This window comes from Festucalex cinctus, chromosome 7 (assembly GCF_051991245.1).
Source record: "Festucalex cinctus isolate MCC-2025b chromosome 7, RoL_Fcin_1.0, whole genome shotgun sequence".
In the NCBI taxonomy this organism is placed as follows: Eukaryota; Metazoa; Chordata; class Actinopteri; order Syngnathiformes; family Syngnathidae; genus Festucalex; species Festucalex cinctus.
In genome coordinates this window covers 2,036,635-2,060,867 of record NC_135417.1, presented here as the reverse complement: position 1 = coordinate 2,060,867, position 24,233 = coordinate 2,036,635, and the positions used below count along the sequence as shown (strand labels likewise).

General features: G+C 38.2%; 1 protein-coding gene across 4 annotated transcripts in view; it reads right to left on the bottom strand.

The window, feature by feature from the left end:
* Window positions 1–24,233, bottom strand: part of pear1 (platelet endothelial aggregation receptor 1) — a 46,626-nt gene that overhangs the window by 9,857 nt on the left and 12,536 nt on the right. For all 4 annotated transcript variants that reach the window (XM_077526537.1, XM_077526536.1, XM_077526535.1 and 1 more), the window contains 10 exons: window positions 11,986–12,096; window positions 10,539–10,640; window positions 10,351–10,451; window positions 8,188–8,280; window positions 3,413–3,659; window positions 2,563–2,665; window positions 2,223–2,359; window positions 1,819–2,031; window positions 297–471; window positions 63–183 (listed from right to left, as the gene is read on the bottom strand). In XM_077526537.1, the coding sequence (XP_077382663.1) occupies window positions 63–183; window positions 297–471; window positions 1,819–2,031; window positions 2,223–2,359; window positions 2,563–2,665; window positions 3,413–3,659; window positions 8,188–8,280; window positions 10,351–10,451; window positions 10,539–10,640; window positions 11,986–12,092 (1,399 nt within the window). In that variant the 5' untranslated portion in view covers window positions 12,093–12,096. The remainder of the gene's footprint in view (window positions 1–62; window positions 184–296; window positions 472–1,818; window positions 2,032–2,222; window positions 2,360–2,562; window positions 2,666–3,412; window positions 3,660–8,187; window positions 8,281–10,350; window positions 10,452–10,538; window positions 10,641–11,985; window positions 12,097–24,233) is intronic.

The window sequence follows — 24,233 nt, the reverse complement described above, 5'->3', positions numbered from 1 at the left end:
TGAGAGTGATGGCGGAACCTTTAACGAATACCCGCCCACTTGCATGTGTGAAGAAGCTTCACCTTCTTTGCAGAAGCAGGTGCCGTCGATAGGTGAGCAGTCCACAAAGTTCTTGCAGGAACACTCCAGGGAGCAGTTCTTGCCGTAGGTGCCGCTTTTGCACGGATTCTCGCAGTGAACACCCTGCGAACATTTTTCAAACGCAAAGTGTTATTTATAGTAAGTAATATGAAGTGAAACTGGATCACTTCCAACCAAGGCACACTAATGTGGTTGGATGATGGCGGGTTGCTGACCGTGTATCCGGGGGCGCACTGGCACAGTCCGGTGGCGCCGTGGCACACGCCGCCGTTGACGCACAAGCAGGGCTCCAAGCAGCCGTCGCCGTAGAAACCGTGGGCGCAGGTTTCGTTGCAGTGCAGCCCGGCCCAGCCTGCCTGGCACGTGCACTCGCCTTTCATCGGGTGGCAGCTGAAGGCAATAGTCAGGTAACATGAAATTAAATTGGAAATTGGAAAAAATACAGTTAAAAAAAATAAAAAATTACAAAAATTTAGCTATAAAAAAAAAAAAAAAAAAAAAAAAGAATCAGACAAGAATTTTTTTTTTTTTTTTAAAGGAAAGGTATTTCTATTTTGTTTTCTAGATTAAAAAAAACACACCACAATTTACATAACTGTTTTCAGGATTAAAAAAAATGTAGTTTTCGGATGATATTAAAAAAATCTTTTGTTTTAATTTGTTTTAGATAAAAAAATAATTATAAATGTAATTTTTTTTAAATTTTGTAATCAGAAAAAATAATACAAAAATAATAAAATAATCTCAGTCATGTAATTTACAAAATATATATTTGCAGCTGAAGGGAATTGTCATGTAACATGAAATGAAATTGGAAAAATTACATTTAAAAAATGCAGATTGTTTTGTCTATTTATAGAATCAGACTGGAAAACACATGTTGATGCTTTTTTTTTTTTTTTTGAAGGAAAGCTTTTTATATTTTGTTTTCTAGATTCAAAAACACAATTTACTTAATTGTTATCAGGATAAAAAAACAACTGTTAGTTTTGGGATGATATTTAAAAAATATTTTGTTTAATTTTTTTGGAGATTAAAAATAATTATAAATGTACATTTTTTTTTTACATTTTGCAATCAGAATTAATAATACCAAAATAATATAATAATCCCGGTCATTTACGGTAATTAAAAATATATATATTTATTACATTTAAATTAACATATCTTAATTGAATGGAATTTACTGGTAATTAATTTAATTTAAAACCAAATATTCAAATTTAATGCACTTATTTTGTTTATCTGGATTTGCAGAAATAAAGTGTTTTCTGTATTATAAAACACTTTTGTTTTGTTTTCCAAAGTAAAAAAAAAAATTGTTTACTGTCGTTTACGAGATTTAAAAAAATATTTACTGGCAAAAAAAATAAGAGAAAACCTTTCTTGTATTCTGTATTTTAAAAAATAATCATTTTATTGAAATTAAATTAATTGAAATGGATTCAATTTAATTTAGCCTCCATTAATTTTATATCTTGAAAAGTAAAACATGTAGACATTGACATAACTGCGCAATTAAGTCACTCCTATGCACATATCAACAATGTTCTAAAAAACACATGCTTCAAAATCATAAATATGAATATTATGCATCATTAGCACCAAAGCTCCAATTTTTTTGTGTGGTAGCCAGGGGGCACTATTTACCTGCAAACCTCCCAAACAATAGAGTGGCTATGGCTGGGATTAGCATGAACACTAATCTAGTTTGCTTTACTTTCTTTGTATGCTCACCTGAGCGTATGCTTGTCCTGGCAGAGACACGCGCGTTCGCAGTGCATGCCGTATTTTCCTTGCGGGCACATCCTGTCCTTGCAGCTGGGCCCGCTGAAGCCCGGTTCGCACAGACAGCCGCCGTCGATGTTGTAGCAGCGAGCGCCGTTTGCGCAGTCGCACGCGCCTTTGCAGTCCTGACCGTAAGAGCCCACCGCGCACTCCTCGTTGCACCTGAGCGAGACAAACAAAAATCCAGGAAGGTTTTGAGGTATGCAGGCATCTCACAAATTCTGCCTAGCAACAAGTGACCTCAGTGCCAAAAAAGCATTACAAACAAATAATTAGTTTCTTGACTGCACTGTGATCGGCTGACGCACACCTCCGGCACTTCAACGTCCTTGGTCACCTTGACAATTACGCACCTGTTCCCGGTGAAGCCTTTGGCACACTTGCACTGTCCCGTCTCGGGGTCGCATTTGCCGCGATTGTGGCAAATGCATTCCTCAGCACAGTTGGGTCCGTACCGTCCTTCGGGACAGCGCTCCGTGCAGACAGAACCCTGTAGTGAGGAAGTTTAAAAGAAAAGGTCAGTTGAATATGATGCGAAGTGGAAGTACACTGAACAACTGGCGGATGGATTATCTCGGCAAAGGAGAAGTGCACACTAGCAGAGCTTTAGACATAATTGTGAACGATGTTGAGTTGTGCTCATTAAAAATGAGAAGCAAAGCAAAAGTGTTGCATTTCTAACATTTTGCTTACCGTCCATCCAGGAGGACAGGCACAGATCCCTTTGCCCCGACAGATGCCGCCATTTTGACACGGACACCGTGCCGGACACTTCCTGGTGCACGGCCTCTCACAGCTAAAAATGCATACAATAACATCTATCAGCTCGCATTTCTATTGTGCAGGTGTACCAAAGCACAGACTGTATTTTACTAGGGCTGGGTATTGTCAACAATCTCACGATACGATACGTATCACGATACAGGGGTCGCGATACATATGTATCCCTATACATGATCTTCAAGGCAATACGTATCCCAGTATTTGACATGAATTTACTTGCATTTTTATTATAACAGTCATATGTATAGCTAAGTGATATGTTTATTATGCTGGATGGCAAAAATGCAGCTCTTCTGGTTTACCACCAAGTAAGCAACCTTGTTTTAACTCCCTATTTAAAATTAATGAGCAATATCGGTTCTGACGCCTGCGTATCGATACGTGTATTGTAATGAGGCCCGCAACGATGTATTGCCATATCGATTTTTTGAGCACACCCCTATATTTTACATTAGAAAAATCCCACATATCATTCCATACTCATCTTATGAAATGCTAACGTCTTAAAGATGATTTGATTGAGAAAAAAAGTCACAAATTATATTCGATAGTGCTTCCTTGAAGCCAATTACTACTTTCCTTTTAGTTTAGCCAGGGCATTCACGCCAAATTATAGCATCTTAAAGCATCAGGGAAAGAGCACAAAAATATCTCCATTGCACATAAATAATAACTATCATGGAAATCAAATGACAAAAGTGAAAATTATCATTTCCTGATGATCTCTCACAGTTGACGACGTGAGTCGTGAAGTACTTACAAGGTGCCAGTGAAGCCATCCCGACACGTGCACTCCCCGCTGGCTTTATGGCAAGATCCTCCGGTCCCGCACTTGCACTTCTGCAGGCAGCCCTTCCCAAAGGTTCCAGCCGGGCACGCCTCCTCGCAGTACCGTCCAATGAAGCCCGGCGGGCACTGACACGTCCCCTTGACCGGGTCGCACGGCGCGCCGTTCTCGCACTTGCACTGCTGGCCGCAGCCCGGACCCCAACGTTTGTCTTCACAGGCTGAGGGGAGAAGTGACACTGAGGATTATTTTGAGTTGTTTGGTTGATTTCTAATGTGCAAGATGGTGGTTATCATGAATAACTGCTAAGGAACAATCACATTTGAGTGATTGTATGAATTGTATTCACATTATGTTTTGTCGTGTTTGTTTTGTTGTGTTTCTGTAAAGCGCTTTGTGACAGCTAAGGCTGTTTGAAAGTGCTATAATGAAGATGACTTGACTTGACTTATGTCGCATGATTGACTTTTTCAATGGATTGGATGGATCATGGAAGAAGTAATGGTTTATCATTTTTAATTGGAGCGCATGATATTTCATACAAATGGAAATTTTATTATCATTATTTTTTATTTTTTTATTTTATTGTTTTATATTATATTATTATTATCATTATTATTATTATTATTATTTATTTACTTGTTTGAATTTGAACTAACGATGATCCAGCTTGAGAGTCATCAAGTTCACATTCTTAGGGTGTCCCACAAGGATTCCAACTGGGCCCTCTGCCTTTTGTATCACCTCATCCATTGAGGCTGGAGTAAAACACTGACAGTCCCAAAGTAGGAATTTTTCATTTTATCAAGACATGCCAGAGTATTGTAACTTAGTGGGAATAGTTAGGAATCATTTGAACATTTTATGAAGCATTTTTCTATACTTTACAGTATAACTTGCCAGATGGCGCAATTAGAATCAAACATGCAACATGTCACTGAATGTATGGGGGAAAAAAATAATGGAGAAGTTATTTCTAAAGGCCTCCACTGACTCTGGCACTTGATCCATTTTCCGACCATTCAGAACAACAGTCACCTTCCCGTTAAGGAGCCTTTAGCATAACTTACGGTAATGGCGTCTATTTAGCGCCGTGTGGTAACACTTGATGATGATGTCATCGAGAGAAAAAAATGATTAAATGAATGTCAAAAAAACACAGCCACATATAAATGAAAAACAGAACACTCTTGCACCAATTGTGGTTTTCCACCGCTATCCCCCTACCCCAACTCGAACGCCTGTCATCCAAAATCTGGGGCGTCGTTTTACCGCCCGAGCGATTCAAATGATCTGGGAGATTTGCATGGAGCTCACAAAAGTCGGACTTTGTCTTATCCAGCAGTGGACTTTCACACAGGGTTTTGAGTTTCCAAGAGCATTCTGTCCGATGATGTCACTGATGGATGGGCGTCAGTCACATGACAAACGGCGCCAACAAATTCTTGTTGACCTCTGTGGATGTTATTTTTAAATCGCTTGGTAATCTAAATCGAGGCCCGAGTCACTCCTTGTATATTTTTTTTGAAGTAGTTGTAGGGCTATAGCTCCCAAAATAGTTTCTACTAGATCCAAATTTGGCTTGGAATGATCTGCGCTGCCAGTGTTTATGCAGCCAACGTTATGGCTTCTTCTCGTCTAAATGGGTCGGCAGAGGGGGGGGGGGGGGGGGGGGGGGGCTTGGCTCAACTCTGTCATGTTGAGTAATGAGAAATTCAGATGGTGTCAACCATTGTGTTTACACAGGCAGATTTTCTGATGAGACTCAATAGGAAAAAAAAAAAAATAATGAAAATAAAATTCTGAAGTGACTCCTTCAATCTTGTTTTAAAAAATGAATTAACAGCTCCGTAAGGTCCTAAAAAACATCAAAACAAGATAACAACTAAAAAAGAAGAGGAAAATGAATTTTTCCTCAGGCGACATCCCGCAGGAATCAGTACTAGGAACCTTATAAGAGCAGCAGCACAATGGCCGGACAAAAAAAAACAAAAACAAATTCCAGTGGTTCCTTGAGGTATGAGTTTTATATACTTGTAACTCAAAACACTCGTAAGTCATCATCTATATATATATATATATATATATATATATATATATATATATATATATATATATATATATATATATATATATAGAGAGAAAAAATATATAGAGAAAAAAAGGAAAATAGCACTCTATAATATTATTAATCTACTTTATAAAAACATTAAGTGACAACTTATTTTGATAAAATGTAAACAATTAAGCAGTTTGTGCATCATGGTTAATTCATTGCAGCATCTTCTAGTGTATGTGACTTGTCAAAAAAAAAAAAGTTATGCAAAAAAATGATAACTAACTCTAATCTGCAGCAATATTAATCTTTTTTTTTGCAAGGACAAAGAATATATGCCTTACATTTTCTCTCTGCAGGTACTGCACCATTTGAGCTCAAACATCCACTCTTTAAAGGTGTCCCACAGGGATCAGTATTAAGTCCTTTACTAGAACACGATAAATGGAGAAGATAAACAAATTATATCCTCAATAAAACCAGTCTATAATAGGTTTTACAGCAGAGTTCATCCATCCATCAATCTATCCATCTATCTATCTTCCACGCATCTGCAAATCATTTATCCTGCTGAGTCATTTTTTCTGGTTTTGACGACGTCAGAAGCTCGGAGAGTTTGACAAACTATTGATTTTTAAACCACCAAACGAAAAAAAAAAATTAATTAATATTATTATTAATTATTATTAATATTTCACACAAGATTCATCATTTTTCCACTGACGTTGCTACCCTGATACACATTTTCCTGTAATATCTCTCGAGCTTAAACATCCAAACCACAGGAGTGCGTTTTGGAAGCGGCTTCAAAACCAGCTGCTACGCTACGCTAACTTTTCAAAGTCGTTCCTGAAGAGATTTTAATTGCAACTCGTGTGCGAATATGCACTGGAGAGATGATTAGATCAGGTATTATTTTATGCATGAGGCAGGATCTCCAAACTGTCCAATACAAGTTTTCTTGCACCACCATCCCCCATCATTTCCCATCCCTCTTCATACTATTTAGCTCAATTGCAAACCTCAAAAAGCCCCTCTCCTCCAATTTCACACACTTTGATAAGTCCACACTCAGACAGTTCTCCAAAACAGAAAAAGGAGAGCAAACAAAAAAGAAGGAAACAAAAAAGAGGTTTCAAAATAAGAAGGGGAAAGGGTACACAGGGAGCAAAAGGCGAGATGGAGAGACTGTGAAAATGAGAACGTTGTGGGCTCATTTTTTCCGTTTCCTCACCGTCAAGACAGCAACTGCTACCCGTTAAAGCTAATTCCCTCTCTCTGCTGCACAGGGGAAAACAATAATAAAGCGGCCGTACTTTTGACCCAAATGAAGCAGGCTGTGGAAAACAGCCACGCAGGCCAATGATATGAAGATCTCTGCTTTCACTCTTGATTAAAGGAAAACAACTCCGTCGTGTTTTGGTGACGTCCAGAGCAAAAAATGTGTGTATCTCATTCATGCATGAAAGCGTAGAAAAAAACAGAGAAGCACTTTTACAACTTGTTTTTGAATCTTACAAAAGCTGCTTAAAATCACAATTTACATAGATGCTTGTTGAGAGTCAAGAGGCATCCCACAGGGATCACTACTAGAACCTTTGATATTTCGATAATAACGGCCATCATTTTGATGTTTTAAAGATGATTATTATTTGTGACATTACCACAACATGATAAAAATGCATAAATCAGGATATGCTTGACAATATGGCCAGACTAATGGAAGTTATTACTGACTTAGAAATGACTTATTGCTCTGCTTTTGAAGTAACACATTTATGAAAAGGTGAAAATTATAATACATTTATTTCAGTAAAAGTATTTTCATGCAATATGACAGCTTTAAAGATCCTGCTTGTGCATGTTGAATGCCAATTTTAATCGAGTCTAACATAAAATAGACAAATCAAGACAAACAAGCATTCATACAATTACGCCTAAGGACAAATTAGAGTCTTTAATTCACAACATGTATATTTTGGAATGTGCAAGGAAACCAGAGTACCTGGAGAAAATCCGTACAAGCACAGAGAGAATATGCAAACACCACGCAGCCCAACCGTAAAATTTGAGGACAAAAAAAAAAATGCAATTCAATGATTTCCTTAAATTGTTCTGCTCTAATTTTAACGGTACTGAGATACAGCAATTACTCTAATACATTATGTGGAATGCAACATATGGTTTGGAATTTGTTTGATAATTATACAAACCCCACTAATGCTAGGCTAATGGTTTTATTTTGCAATTGCCCTTGGCTACTTGGAATGTTTGTTAATTTCAAAATAACTGTAAATGTTGCCATTTATTACTTAGGGATTGCTATAAGTATACTATTCAGTAACGGTGTCCACCAGGGATCACTGTTAGGTCCCCTATTGGAGCGTCAACACACTAGCAAGCAATTCAAAATTCCTATTTTATAATTATTTATCATTAATGTTAATGAGAAGTTACACATGTCTACGAGGACTTCTAAAGCTTCTTTCTGGGATGAAATACTTCACCATACTGTTTCCATTGGAGGAAAATCTGGTGTTTGTAATGGCCTTGAGCCGCTTTGACTGACGCAGTTGATGTCGTTCCTTGTTGTGTCTGCTCTGTTTATTAATGTTGAATGTTTGCATTTGGTGTCACTCATATTAGTGAGACTTTTTTTTTTTTTTTTTTTTTTTTTTTTAAGTTTCCATACCGCTGGAACAGTCGTCGCCTCGCCAGCCTCCCTCGCACTGACAGCGATCCGGAGCCAGGCAGCGGCCGTGGACGCACTCCTTGGTGCAGCGTGCTGGCGAGATGAAAGACAGACGGAGGCAAATAATGACAATGTAGGAGCAAATGTTTCACAACTTGTCATCACATGAACACAACATGTCGTTATGCATAATGATATGTTTATTGGCTAGTAAAAGAAAGAAAGCTCTGGTTTGGAAAGAAGGTGCCTTTTGAATGTTTCAATTATACAAGTCGTGCGCGATGTGACACGTTGTATGAGAGGGTTCCAGTGACTAAAGGTACTATTTTCTTTGCCCATTTTGATCGTTCTGTTGCGCTCTATTCATAAAAGTCACCACGGGAGTTAGCGTGAGGCCATGTGTAGTATAATCACAAGCAGAGCTACTCACAAAAAGAAAGAAAATACCCCTTCATACTTTAGCAATGACTCAATTACTTTGTATTTTGTCTTTACTACTATTATTATTGAATGAGTTTGATCTTTTTTATCTTTGTTAGTCAAGTGCAGAAAATCTGCAAAAATAAATAGTGCATTTGAAAGTTGTTTTGCACATTTTGCTGTCAATCTGTTGGGAGTCAATACAATCATGTAATTGTCCATCCATCCATTTTCTTGACCGCTTATTCCTCACAAGGGTCGCGGGGGCTGCTGGCGCCTATCTCAGCTGGCTCTGGGCAGTAGGTGGGGGACACCCTGGACTGGTTGCCAACCAATCGCAGGGCACACAGAGACGAACAACCATCCACACTCACACGCATACCTAGGGACAATTTGGAGCGCCCAATTAACCTGCCATGGATGTCTTTGGAATGTGGGAGGAGACCGGAGTACCCGGAGAAGACCCACGCGGGTACGGGGAGAACATGCAAACTCCACCCAGGAAGGTCCGAGCCTGGACTCAAACCGGAGACCTCAGAACTGGGAAGCGGACGTGCTAACCACTCAACTACCGTGCCGCCCTCATGTAATTGTAATTGATCAAAATTAATATTATATAAAATACTATTAATATTTAATAATAGAAGTCCTTTGCTGATTACTATAAAATATAATTAGTCTCATAGCAAAAGCCTTTAAAAAAATGTTTTCAGAAACCAAAAAAATAAATAAAAAATTACACAAAAATGAATAATCAAGAAGAGTTCAGTTGCCTCAATTCAAACCTTGAGGATTCACATAACTGGATGATTTTGAATCTACACTGATTGAAGAAAAAATACAAATTTTAGCAAGCACAGCAATATTTTTTCTTATTGATAATGTAAAAATTATTTATGTTATTTGGCTAAAAATGTTTAATATAGAGACAGTAGGGGGAAAAACGATCAATTTACTCTTGAGTTTTGGAAAAGAGATTACAATTAGTTATTAAGATCTACACCTTGAAGTACTTTTTTGGATTTCACCATTTCATTTTTTTGGATTTTTCTGGCATTATTTTGACATAACAAATGAGGTCAAAGGGTGGAAAATCTGGAGAAATCCTTCAAGTCAACTGAAATCTGAAGCGAAATTTCCTTGATGGGAATGTTATTGGGTCTTTTCGCAACACGGCTGCAGCCAGTAGAAACAGCCACCAGCCACATGGAATTTAAACCCTCAATTTTGGACAAAGTGCTTTATGTTGACGGTGCACAAGAAAAGCTTACGGAGCTTCATGTGTCAGGAAAGCTTTCGTTTAAAATAATAATAATAATAATAATAATCAAAAATCATTTAAAAAATACATATTGCTCATGTTTCTTCCAAATTTGAAACGGTTCTCCTATGCCTTAATAGAATAAGACATAAGCGCCATCAATTATAATATACTTTTCACCATTTTTGCCTCACAGAACTCAGCAAGTTTTATTTTTGTCCACTTGGGCTTGTCATCCTTTTGTTCTGCACTGTAGTAAATGTGACTTTGAGTGTGTGCAGCTTTAAAAGGCAGGGCTGGAGATGTTGAGTGACGTGTGAGTCAACAAATAAGAGTATAGGAAATCTAGTATATCTGAGGAAAAATGATCGTTGCAAAATTCCATGATATAAATGAAACATTTCACAGACAAATATGATTTAAAAATCTGCGACACAGTGAGACCTTGAATAGTGCATTCACTAAAATATATTCTGACTTACGAACGCATTTGTCGCGGCTCTCATAGTAGCCTGGGCAGCACTGGTAGCGTTTGCGGTAGTCCATCTTCACAGCCTGCCTGTAGGCTGTCTTGTAGGTGATCCTGGACGTAGAACATCAACATAGCACGATTAGTGAATCGTCATGCTGGTTAATGACAATGTCCACCGTCATTAGATGTCCTTGTCACCTGTGTCGCGGGCATCTGTAGTTATTTCGAGGGTCCGAGCAAGGCTCCTCGGTCACGTGGTCGTAAGGATGCGAGTAGGACTCCTTAACGGAAGTGGTGAAGCTGAACAAATGTAACAAAACGCAAAATGAATCAGGTCAGAGTTCATCCTTTGTGACACATGGAAATGAGCCAAAATAATAAAGATGCTCAGCTAACGTAGCATACAAATCACAGAGCAATTAATTGCAACAAGCATTCAAAAGCAAAAAGCAACATGTAGGCTACTAACATAGCTAGCACCACAGATAGTAACTATGCCTCCTATTAGCAGCATGAACTTACCCAATTTGAGCTAACAATAGCACGGCATTGTTTTGCCGAAGTTGATTGGTTAGCTTGGAACAGACAAGCAGTGATTGATTAAAAAAAACAGATAGCCTAAATGGGGATGAACGCATAGCTTTATCTAGAGCGTCGTATTAAAAAAAAATAAAAAATCTGCCTCATGCTAGCATAATGCTAGCATTGTGGTTAACAAGCTAATCACAGTATGCCATTACTTTTACAGAAGCGGCAGCAGATTTGTGATGGATTTTAACAGCAAGGTGGACAGCCGCATAGCTTTATCTAGAGCCTAGGCCTTGCATGAATAGCATAACTTTAGCATTTTAAACTTACAATCGCTATCGCGCATATTTTTGGATGTGAGTAGGCTACATGTTGCTTAGCTTGAAGAAGACAAAAGGTCTACCATTTTAAAGAGCAATAATAATGTACGTAACGTCCATAACCTAAATTAACACGAAAAAATATATATTCTGCTTGTATGTGTTGCTGCTCCACTTTAAGTGCCAGTTGTTTGAAGAGTGAAAATGACTTTTATGCTAACATTTATTAACATGTCTATGGCGTTTTCTGTATATGTTAGGATTTCGCTAACACAAAGTTACGTTTTGAATCATATTGATGTTTAAATGTACAATATTTAATCTGCTTTTCTTTTATAAGTCACTTTCAGTTTAGGGTAAAAAATACACTATAAACACTTTTTAAATTGTCTTTCAAAGTAAATCATGTTTTCCAAAATGTTCTTATTGTAAGCTACTTTTTATTTCTTTACTTTTAAATGTCTTTAAATCTTGAATTTAAAGGCTTTTAAATATTGTCCTTGTGTGAAATGCGCTATTTATTCTTGCTCTACTGTATCGCAGAATATTCTGTAATCTCTCACAATAACCTTTTCATTGGTTCACTGTACTCAACTGTCTCTTGATTTCTTGGCTTGGAATTCACCAAACAAGGAGCTAAAGAGCCAGAGAAAGTGATTCAACATTCTAAGTGCTGAACCTTGCTCCTCCGTCCTCTCCATCATGTCACACGCAGTATGAGAAAGTATGCTTTCACGTCATGACAGCAACAGTAGCGGCAATGGTGCGTTGGTTCGTTTCAGCCGAGCGGGCCTCACCTCTCCCACAGGCTGCACACATTGGGGTCTCTCGGGTTGAGCGAGTAGGCCAGGCTGAGCAGGAAGCAGAGAAGAAGAAGGAAGTCCACGCTGTGCGCGCTCCACATGGTTCTGCACGTGCCAGGGAAATAGCAAACATAACACAATTGTTAAAAAAAAAAAAAACACAAAAAAAAACATTACAAACAAGAACAGAATTTAGCAGACAGAAAAAGCTTTATTTAAAAAAATGCTACAACAATTTTGTTGTTGATTCTTTTAATTTGACCTGTGACATAACACTCAACTCAACTCTCAACTCAACTTTATTTATAAAGCGCTTTAAAACAGGCATTGCTGTATACAAAGTGCTGTACATGAAATAGAAAATTGGTTGTGCAGTAAAGAATAAGGTAACAAAAACAAGAACAAAGCAAACATTTTAAGTGAGTATAAAAGTATTTTTTGCATAAAAGTAAATAAATTTTACAACAGTAAATAAACAAGAAGTAGGCGAGTGAATAAATAAATAAATAAATAAAATTGAATAAAAACATAAATATAATAATAATAATAATAAACAAAATGTTAACATGTAATACATTGGTGTGCATATTCAAAAATAGCCAAACATGTACATAGTAAAATAAAGAAAATAACAAAACGTAGGCCAGGAGAACAAATTTATATTGTTGTATTTTTTAAATTAAAAAAAAAAATACACAGCATCAGTTTTTTCCAAGTTTAAAATAGGTCTAATTGAACTGAAACCGAACAGTACGATATATGGGTGTTTGCAAAATGCAGAAAAAAATAATAAAAATTAAATAAAATACAAATAGAAAGAAGAAAAAAAATGGGCTTAATTTATTAAACTTTTTTAATTTATTTATTTTTTTACTTGAAATGGTCAAAAAACAACAAAATAATTAAGAAATATATGATAAAATGTCAGGCAAAACTGGTCTTGTAATCCCAATTTAATTTAAGATTAAAATAATGTTTTGTTTTGATCTCTCCCCAATTAATTTTTTTTTTTTTAATCATTAAATATAACTCAAATTGACCCATAACATATAAGGGGGTTGTTGTTTGGGGGGAAAAAAAAAAAAAAAAAAAGAAAAAAAAAAAAAAAGAAAAAAGAAAAAGATAACTTGAATGAAAAGTACAAAAATGAGTCTGGCAAATTATCCCAAAATTTTGTCTGTGTTCCCCCCTCCGTTTAAAAAAACAAACAAACAAAAACAAAAACAATAATTTATAATGGGATAATTTGCCCCATGACAAAACATAAGGATTACTTGTCTAATACATAAATTTTGCAGAAACTGAGTGACTGATCGGCCACCACAATCCACCGCGCAGAACGCCAGCTGACGCAGCAGATGAAGACGAGTCAAAGAGGAAGAGGGAGGCGAGGTCAGGAAACGCGGCTCCCAGCTCGATCCTGACCTCAATCCATCACAGGCTCATCTTCTCTCCTCGCTCTCCTCGCTTTTTCGTCTTGTTGTCCCGGTGCTCGCTCCAGCAGCATCTGGATTTCATCACACGCCGTCAACCCGAGAGAGCCAGAGCGGCACGGCGACCCTGTTAGGCTCTCAGGGAACGAAAGGGAGACTTTTGTTCCTCCCCCCCTCACCTTTCTTCATTCTCACCACAGAAAAAGAACTTAAGTAAGGCGGTAAGACGTCTGGTAAAAAACATTGTGAATGTCACATCAGACATCACCTCTGAGCAATGCCGTGTTGACATCAGATTCGTGGGCCCATTGGTGATATTTCAGGACTGCGACATCACTGTGGTATCATTTGGAAATGAAGTTCCTTAAATTCTTGTAAACTCAACTAAATATAACTTGAAAGAATAAACAGAAATTAAAATAGTAGCAAATTAAAATAAGAGTATAGCAAAATACAGTAATAGCAAATAAATAAATAAATAGGTCATGTTTCTGCTGTGCTTGTGCTGGCCTCTTAGGGGCAGTGTGGCGCCGTGCAAGTACAAACTTACAGTGAGATAGGAGTATAGAGTAAAAGAAGAAAGTTGCAACTGAGCTTAATAAAACTCATTTTTCCCAGATTGGGAAGAATATGTGCATTTAGTAATTGTTATGTTATCTGTGTGTATACATTCATACAGTATTTGCATGTGAATATTTATATTCACATTATATTTATATATATTTGAAGGAATATCACACCCGGAGGTCGATGCTAATTTCCTGTTTGCATGTCAATGGGATTTTGCATTGACTTTAGCATTAGCGCTAGCAATGTTTTTAATTTGAGATATGTCTCGTATTTAAATATACAATGTGTGTCATTCTTTTTGGTTTGTGATTAGTTTTACAGTAAACTAATAAATAAAAAAAAAGACAACTGGGGTGTCGTTGAACCTGGGTTATTATAGTTTTGGAATTTTTCATTATAGTTAGTTTTGATTTCGTTTTGAGTTTTGTTTTTTAAATTTGAGTTACTGTTAATTAGTTTTCAGGGTGGTTCTGTTATTTTTTTTTAATTAGTTTTAGTTATTTAATAAATGCTTAGTTTTAGTTTAGTTTTAGTTTTAGTATTAGTTTTAGGTTAAAAAATGTGTATTACTTGTGCGCAATATTAAAAAAAAAACACCATGGGAGCAATGTCATCTGAAGGTGCTTTTCAATTGGCTGCTCCTAGATGACATCACTTCTGTGTGACACACCTTCAAACGTCTTTATTCCTGTTAATATCAAAATAAATCTACTTAAAATCACATTTAAAATCATCCCCAAAGGCTCATGCATTAAATTAATTATCAAAGACTAAAACAAAGAACATTTTTGCTATAATTATAGTTAGTTTTAGTTAATTGTGTAAACCTAAAATGTAGTTTGTTAGTTTTTGTTTTTTAAAAAACATTTTAATTTTAATTTTACTTTGTTAACTAAATTGTCTGAATTTTAATTTTAGTTTTAGTTTTTTCATTAGTTTTAGGTAACTAAATTAACCTTGCATTGAACATCTTAAAGCACACTCAGGGAGGCCAGAATCACATAACGTCACACTACTGCAACATGGTGCATTCAGCGTACTTTCACAACGCCGTTTTCTATATTAAGTTCTTCTTCTTTGAATGTTTTTAAGATTGTGAGAAGCCAATACCACAATTACATTTCGATTAACTGCCCACTGTATTCTTGTTCACGCAGCCCCCATCAATATTACCTCACAAACTGACAAAACAACAGGACCATTCCATGTTAGTACAAAAGTGCAGTGTGAAAGGAACTATTGATTGCAATCTCATCTGGCACTCGCCATTATTTACTCGCAGCCTCCCTTGTTGTGATTGGCTACCATTGTTTAGTTGTTTATGTTTCTGAAGCGCGTAACAAAATGTGTAATGTGGTCTTTTTGATGTGTTGGTGCTCAATAAACACATTGGCGACCACTCAGCGCCTCGTTTCGCTGATTTACGCGCACGTGATTGAGGAATATCGCGGCTGGCAGAATCTCACACTCGCGGAGGAGCTAATTCACTCCGTGTCAACAAAAGGAGACTTTTACTAGGGGAGGCATATGGTTTCTATTAGGGGGGAGTCATCAACTCGGCGGGTTTGCATTTTTCATTAGCTTCACTTCTTCTTAATTGTGCTTCATTAGAGAAAGGCTCCAAACCGCATGCCAGATTCTTGAATGCTGACAAAGACGACTTGAATGACTTGTTGTTTTGGAGTTTAGGAGGGGGGTTGCAGTTCGGGGGGGTTGCGGTGGTCACAGGTAGACGAGCTGATCTCCAGGTGGTGTTGTCATCATGTGGAAGAACGTGAAAGCGTTCCTCGGAGGAGACGACCTTGATTCTTCTTGGAAAATAATCTTTTTCTCTTGGCCGGCGACGAGCGGCGACCGTTTTTCCAATCATTTTTCAGGCTAGCTAGCTAACAGGCGCTAACACAAGTGCTTTCCCCACGGGACATCTTCGGCATTCATTTGGACAGAACTTGCCACTTTGCGCATTTCCATCATTTGATGTGTGACAGTTGCCTTAAACACAAATCTCCTTGGCATTGAATTTCAGGTATTAAATGTCACTTTCTCTAACACTACCTGCATACGTTTCGCCTCCATTCTGCCTTCACGCAGCCATTGCAGCTTCTTCCACTCAGATCATTTGATGCATACACCTTCTCCTTACTTACTGATGACATTCTGCTTCTGTTACATCACTGCTATTTGTTTCAACAGCTGTTGCGGATTCACGCATTCAGATAATCAGATGCATTCATGCAGTAAGTCTCAAGTTGGAAAGCTTCGCACACTGCCGGTATTCCGCCTCTGTTACCCCTGTGACATTACATCGGAAACCGGCATATTCGCAGGCCCGCTTCTATCACGATTATTTCGCATCGGTACCTAGCACAAAGAGTAACATTTTGGGAAAAAGCCGTGAAAAATCTCAGCCAGCGTGAAAGTCACCACGTACTCATGTGCAACAAAACGACAGCCTGGCGAAGGTTTAAAGTCTATTTCCGAAAACCAGAAACTGGAATTGGAACCTAATAAACAATAAATTCAATAATAAATGTTTTGGGAAAAAAAACAAAATACTTTTAAATTGAATCAAGACAGATTTAATCCAAGCCAGATGCTCTAAGTATGTTAAGCCGACTTCTTTCCTTCAAATCTTATTTACATCGCTCAAATATACTGCAACTCTAGCCAATTGAATATTTATAGTAGTATGAAATAATAACATTTTGCATTGGGCAGCTCAGAGTGTGGCATATGCCCAAGTGCCATCCCACAGGTATCACCATTAGGTCCCCTGAAACATTCATTTAGCTCCATTAATTACACCTGCATACCATCCCTGTTTTTTTATTTATTTTTTAATATTGTACATGGAGACAATTACTGTGACATGAACTGCAAACGGATGAAAATATGGAGTTGATTAGACACGTACAGTGCACAACATCCCACGGGCCACTGTTGCTATTTCAAGCTGTGACATAACACAACACAGTCATTACAAACGCCTTAGATGAGTTCATAGAAGAGAGAGGGAGAAAAAAAAAATCATTGTACTATCTGAGCATATTTTTTGCCAATTCACTAAATACGCACACGCATCGTAGGAGCTGTTTGCAAGCGGCGCAATAGACTTTGCAGATGTACACGTGGGAGTGGAGTCACAACAAAGGCCAAATCTAAACATGTGCTGGTTTTATGTTGGTCTCTAAAGACACTTGTAGCCATGATACTCGCTTCCATCAGCACTGACAGCTCCGCGTTCTTTTCTTTCTTTCCATCTTGTGCGCGACAAACGTTTATTCGCAGGACGGACTTTGCACAAATGAAGCGAGCAGTTGAAGAAGTTCACTTGAATTATTTGCACTAATGGACATATTGGCGGCAGCGCACACGCAAAAGCCGACCAGTAAATCAAGTCAGGGAATTAATGGGCGGCTGTGAATTAAAAATGACGAGCAAGTAGTAGCTCACGCAGTTGTGAAAAGGGTTTTGTTTGGAGCAACGCTGACACTTTTAATTCTCCTGTTTTGAAATGTGATGCAGCTGCAAACGCAAAGGGGACATGGCTCCAAAAAGTTGATGGAAATAAAAACAGGAATAATTCAAGGGTGAAACTATACAGCAACCATGGTGTATTTTAACTCTTTTACTGCCACACGTATCAAAAAAAAAAAAAAAAAATATGACAAAGGCTTTGATCATTTACGTCATCCTTGAAAACGTTCTATTTCATCAGATTTCGTCCTGTTTCATTGTAATTTCATACAAATTGAGCCCATTGAAAAGAGATACAATGCTGCCATCTGCTGGCCATAGGTAGTGAGTGTTTTGATTACACAACTCATTGACCAGGCAGCGCGCGCTGCACTTAGACGGTGAACTGCCCACTGATAAAAAACAAACAAAACAAAAAACGTAGTTGACATCATTTAACGTTTATGGCGACATACAGCGTGATTTTACTTATCGTTATTAAACGTTTTTGGCGGTCAAAGTGTTAAGCATAATGGATGACTTCCTGTTTGTTCATTTTCGGGTATGGGTCTGTTCGACCAGTGCTTCTCAAATGGGAATACGTGAAGATATTAAAATATATTTCAAAAGTATGTGTAAATATTTCAAAAAATATACAAGTTCATAACATTTATTTTAGATTCAGTAGGTTATTCAATTTCGGTGTTGTACAAACCCAGCATCTCCCCATACCAGAATGGTTCGACCCAACTTGTCATATTGTCACCCGCTTAAAATAATTGCCTAAGTCTTTTTATTTTTTGGGGGGGCAATTTTTATTTTATTTTTTTAATCTTTCACAGGGGGTACATGACCTGAGAACCACTATTTTGGTGCATCTTGACTTCATCAAACAATCTCACTAAATTAATTGTATAAAAATGAGAGAATATACCTTTATGGATTCAGTTTTGAAAATCAAAACCATGTTCATTTATCTACCAAGCCTCTGTGACATTCTGTCCACATTGAGGTCAAGCTGCTCTGACAAGAAAGTAAAATATTGTTTTCATCCTACTCAAAGCTGTTTCATGGTCGTGCTTTTGTCAAATCTATAGCATAAAAATGCACTTGATCTACGCTCTACGCATCCATGTTCCCGTGGCAACCCTAAAGCGAACACAGAGGAAGAGCTTTGAAATACGTTGCAGGTGCGAGACGCAGTTAAGCATGTTGAATTTGGATGTCATGTTGTCACATAAATCAGTCACATCACAAAGCACCACTAACACCATCTGATTTACAATAATTCACTTCAAGACTGAAATTTGCACAAGTGGAAAGAGGTTTGTTGAAGTCGACCTGCAAAGTAGCATCAGATGGTAGAGGGGAGATCGAGCGAGCCCTGCTGCAAATAATAGAAAACAGCAACTGACGACCCTAAAAAGGTTTATAATTGCCTATATTGACGCTTTTACAGCTGTGGACGTTTAGATTCGTCCAACTAAATACTCCCACTGACAAAATTATGTAAAACTCAAGTTTGTACACAACTCTAAAGACTTAACAGAGGCCTGTAGATGGCGGTGTTGCATCTGAGTAGAATATACATTTCTGGCACTAAAGCTAAAGTTGGGCAAGTTTAGGAGCCATCAGTGCACCTCCACAAAATATAAAGCTTGTCTTTCAGTAAAGATGTACCACGTCAACATACTTCCTTGACACCGATTTATGTATACTTTCCAATTTACATAGACTTTTGACGCCATCTTGAGTCATGTTAGGGTGTTTCATAGAGTTTTTTGGCAACTAGCTAGTTTCAACCAAAAAAATGAATTGGTGAATGCAAACCATGACTATTATGATTAGTGTACATACATAATCATATTTATTAGCAGACCATTTCCATATGTTTCTGCCAAAATCACTGCAGCCTGTGACTAATCAATGATAAAATATGCATGGAGAAAAAAAAACCCAACTAAAAATCCACATAACATTCCCCTTTGTGACTCAATAATGCTGTTGGAATAACAACTCCCTGGAGCAGTGCACCTTCCATGTGACACATCCACCACCGCAGGCCCCTCGCCCCCCGCCATTAAAAAGCAGAGTTACTGTAAAGCCATAATCCTTCTCATCTGGATCCAAGAGCCCCGTTGAGACCGCAGTGGGACTGGCACATGGTGCCTTATGTTGAGGGGGCTTCTGAGACCCTTAGCAACACATTGGTGCAGAGACGACCATCCCTGAAATGTGAGCGCGGAATAAACACACCCACATATCACTCTGTTTACGGTAAAGAGGTCGAAAACGCCTCGCGCCGCTGGAGCCGAACCCCCGCGCTGGAAAATGATGGTAAGAGGAAAAAGGCTGGACGCTTCTGGACGTACTTTCGGGATAAAAGATGATCCAGAGACAGAAAGATGGCAGTTGAGGCTCACATTTCGATGATGACGCGGAATTAGCGGGATGCGCACCAGACCCAGAAGAAAACATTGTCAAAAATTCAAAAAGGAAGCAAAAAATACATTGTAGAAAATACATAGTAGTAGAAGTAAGCCCTATTCATACTGCAAAAAAAAAATTTAAACCATTTTTTAATGAATGAATTCATTAATTAAAATTAAATAAAAATGTTTTTAAAAAATTTAAAAAATTCAAATTAAATTTTGGTGGCACAAAAAGGCCAAAAAGACTGAATACAGGCCTAATGGCATGCCACAGGTTAAACAATGCAAAGCATACAGCAAAATCTTGTTTTCCACAAACCTTTGAGGCAGTTAAGCTAGCGCCCCAAATGAAGATGCAATGTTGAGGACAAAATCAGATGCTCACTACAGCCTGTTAATGTGGACTGAAGTTTGTGAATTAGCTAAACTTTTATGGAACAAAAAAACAAATGAAATCAGGTCAACTCTTCAGATTGCCTGGAATTCTTCAGGAAAAACAGGAAACGGCAAGTGACTTCTCACTTCCTGGCTCCTTCGCTTCATTCATCCTCAGGTTTCCACAGCTGAGTGTGACTTCGTTGGTTCTCATCAAACGAGATAACTTAGAAGTCGCCATCTTGGAAGTTTCATGAAGACGGATGACTACATACAATTGCGATTGACTAAGGAAGCTCCACAGTTGAATTAGCAATTGTGAAGCTTGCTGTTACAATACTTTTGGAGGAGAGTGTAATTCAGAAAGAAAGAAAGAAAGTTGTAGGAGAAATCAACAACATGAAAATTAGTGTTGCCAAACAATCAACTATGTATCCATCTGTCCCAAATTTTTTGGACGAGAGCGTAATTCATTTCAGACCTTAAAATCCCATACGCAAGGCTAGTAATGCTAACATGTAGCCCCCTAGCATGATGACCTAATATCCACAGATAACAGTAATGGAATGAAACATGACACAACCAAGAATCTTCTGAGCTAATAGCACTCTCTTCATAAAAATCCATCTCGTGATTGGTCCATCTTAGATTTTTTTTCCCCGCCTTTCCCCAAGTTGACTTTTACAAGCATGAGGTCAGTGCCTCCTCTTTCCCACCGCTGTGATGGAGAACAGAGCTCACGGAGAGCAGCGTCGGAATGATAACGTCGCCGCGGCAACGCTCATGTTGTGGACCACGTGAGGATATCAACAGGGAGAGTTCAGCAGAGTGCAGCGAGCGTGAAAGGAATATTAAAAATAACATCAAATCACCATCAGATTATGAATGTGTCAGATGGACTATTTTAAAAGCGGGTTGGTCTTATTTTTGATTCCCAGTACAGGAGCCAAGTAAATATTTTTGTAAACATCAACAACAATTTTGAATACTAATAACCTAAAATATATGTTGTTGTAAACATCAACAATGATTTAGTCTTTAATTACCGTAACTAGTCTAGAAAACTTTGAGACTTCAGTTAACCTAATACTAGTGGCGGCGTGGCCAGTAGAGGGTGCTCATCACTCACCGAGAACACAACAGAAAAAATAAACTAAAAATGAAATAATAAAACGAAAATATTTTTAAATCTATGTGGATCTATCTTAAGATGAGCAGGGTATATATTTGTTTTAATTGTGAAAGGGACTTTTTAGTTTCATTTCATTTGTTTTTGTGAGGAGACTATCCAGTGAGATCCAGTGGCATAACTACTTAAATGAGCAGCTAAAAATAAACAAATCAATAAATGACTATAAATAGATTTGAAGACAGGAAACGAAATTTCTAAGTCGAACCTTGGATGCCACATTCTCTTGTGTCCTTTTGTATATTAACACCAAATTATTTTTCCGCAAACTATTTTAATCACATAATTACACGTTTCAACCCTTTAATGCAAAAAATCTTCATCTTAATTATGTTGACGACCACACGCGCCACGAATCCAATGAATCCAACATGATGTTTTGTCAACATCAAAGACAAAAATAAGAGTCTTTGATAAAGCTATAATGTGTTTTCTGCTGCTGTTAGTCACGCTTTCTTTTGAATCTGGTGCAATTTAGGGCTGAAATCTTTAAAGCTGAAATGTAGTGAGTTGTCTTTAAATAATATAATGTGATATTCCTCTTTTAATTTTTAAAGTAGGTTTTAAGACAGGAAAGGAAAATTGTAAGCCAAACCGTGGATGCCACAATCTTTGTCGGACAATTTCCTCTTTCGGTTTTGTAACTTAAAACCGAGATTCAACAACAAGCACTTTTTAGCAAAGTATTTTAATTACAAAATTACACGGTTAGATCCTTAATGCAAAAAATCTAATTTCCTCGCCGTAATTATGCTGACGACCGCACATGCCATAAATTCATCTATCGCAAAAAGGAAATTAAACCAGAAGATGACAAAGGAAATAAATTACCCGCATGCGGCCGTACAATCTTTACATTTTGCAGATGTGTGCTGTCACATGTGGCCGGCCAGTAACTTCTTGCCAGTTGGAGGCAAAAACGGTGCGTAGCGCCTGCGCCTGCACATGGGCCGACCCAAACCGCAGGCGGCATGACTTGTGGCTCCGCTGGTCAGGGAGACAAACTAACAAACGGAAAGGCTGGGAAATACACGGCCTCCATTCACAGCGCTTTGGGCCGGGCCAACATTCAGCCAGCAAAATGGCGCAAAACCCAAAATGGATGACTTTAAAAGAGGACACGACCATACTGGGTTGTAATTATACGTGGCGTAATTCACTGCGGATCATAATCTATGCAGAGACACTTTGACGGAAGGAAACCCAAAACCCGAAAACACAGCTTAGCTGTATAAACAGCCGCATTACCAACACCAGTGACAAACCCTCGACGTCCGCAATGTCACACGAAATGGGGACTGTCAGGAAAAAAAAAGCTTATATTCTAGGTTGCTGCACTGTCGGAACCGCATGGACACGGAATAGGGGTATGAAGACATTATGGAAATATTATCGAAGGTACTAAGGTACACTGGAAAAGCTGCACACCCGAGTTGCAGTTTTTCTGCTCCCAAACATCTGATGTTCGTTACTACCTCAGAAGCCGAAAAATGTACAGATCAACTTCAACGGCATATTCCACCTGGGTGATAGCTTTTGAAAAATAACACAGACCTGATTTAAAAGAAAAGTCTGAAGTATTGCTTTTTTTGTTCTTCACGGACATTGAATGGGGGTGAAAAGTCATTCTGCAAATACTGCCATGTGGGGTAGACTGCAAAAGCGGCACACCACAAAATTTGTCAGTCCACTATAACACCCCTTTCCGTATCAAGTGGTACATTCCAGACACTGGCTTGTAGTAGGTCTCCTGATATTTTGCCTTCCGAGGTGATATCAAAGCAACGCCGACTATTGTGTTTTCTGCTCCTTTCACACATCTACAGGCCCCCCTCTGGAAAACCTTTACTACCGTCAAAGCCGGAAAATTTGAAGGTTGACTACAACACTCCATTCTGAATGGAGAAAACGTTTGACCCATCATTCTACTGCCTTTGAAGGTAATATTGGAGTATAACTAAGCCAACGACACCGCTGACACTTTGAAGCCGTGACATTTGTGAGTTCAACTCCCAATTTGTCCTCTCATTATTGTGAAGTTAGTATCAGGCTTTCCACTATCTCGCTTTACAGAAGTTTCACCCTGCCCTCTGATAGCCCCTCGGAAGCCGTATAATTTCATTACCTACAGGAACAAGTGAAAGGGGCTACATCTTCTGCAGTATTTCATCTTCATGGTCTCAGTAAAAACAATTGATGAGGCTGTTTTGCAAGATCTCTGTGTGCTCTCCAAGGTCCGGACCACGGTTGAAACATTACCAACAGGACCTTTTGGGGCGGGGAATTTGCAGTCAGCAATTACAGACCAACTCAGCCCGAAAAGAATTATCAACACGGTATGAAAAACTAAAACAACAATATTGAGCCTTGGTATACTTAATTGGCTGTTAGCCTCAGGACCTCCACAAACATTTGCGACCTCCAGTAGAGACAAAGAGGATCATCTGGAAGGACACCGCCGTTTTTAAGACACTTCCTGAGCCTTGTAGGACATTCTCAGTGTCCGTTTCCTACTGGGATTTATGACCTTGTTGTTCATTGTTATCCCGTCGTGTAAAAGTCCGCTTGCTTCCTGCCTTCTGGGGAAATAACGCCACACACGTTCATCCCTCACATTTTTGTAAATATCAACAACAACTGGGGGTCTTCAGTGACTCGAGCTACAGTGCGTGGCTCAGTGGATGAATGGTTGTCTTCCAACAGAAAGTTTGTGGGTTCAATCCTCAACTTTGTAGACAGTTTAACTATATTTAATTAATTTTGTTAACATCAAAGACAATTTTAGTA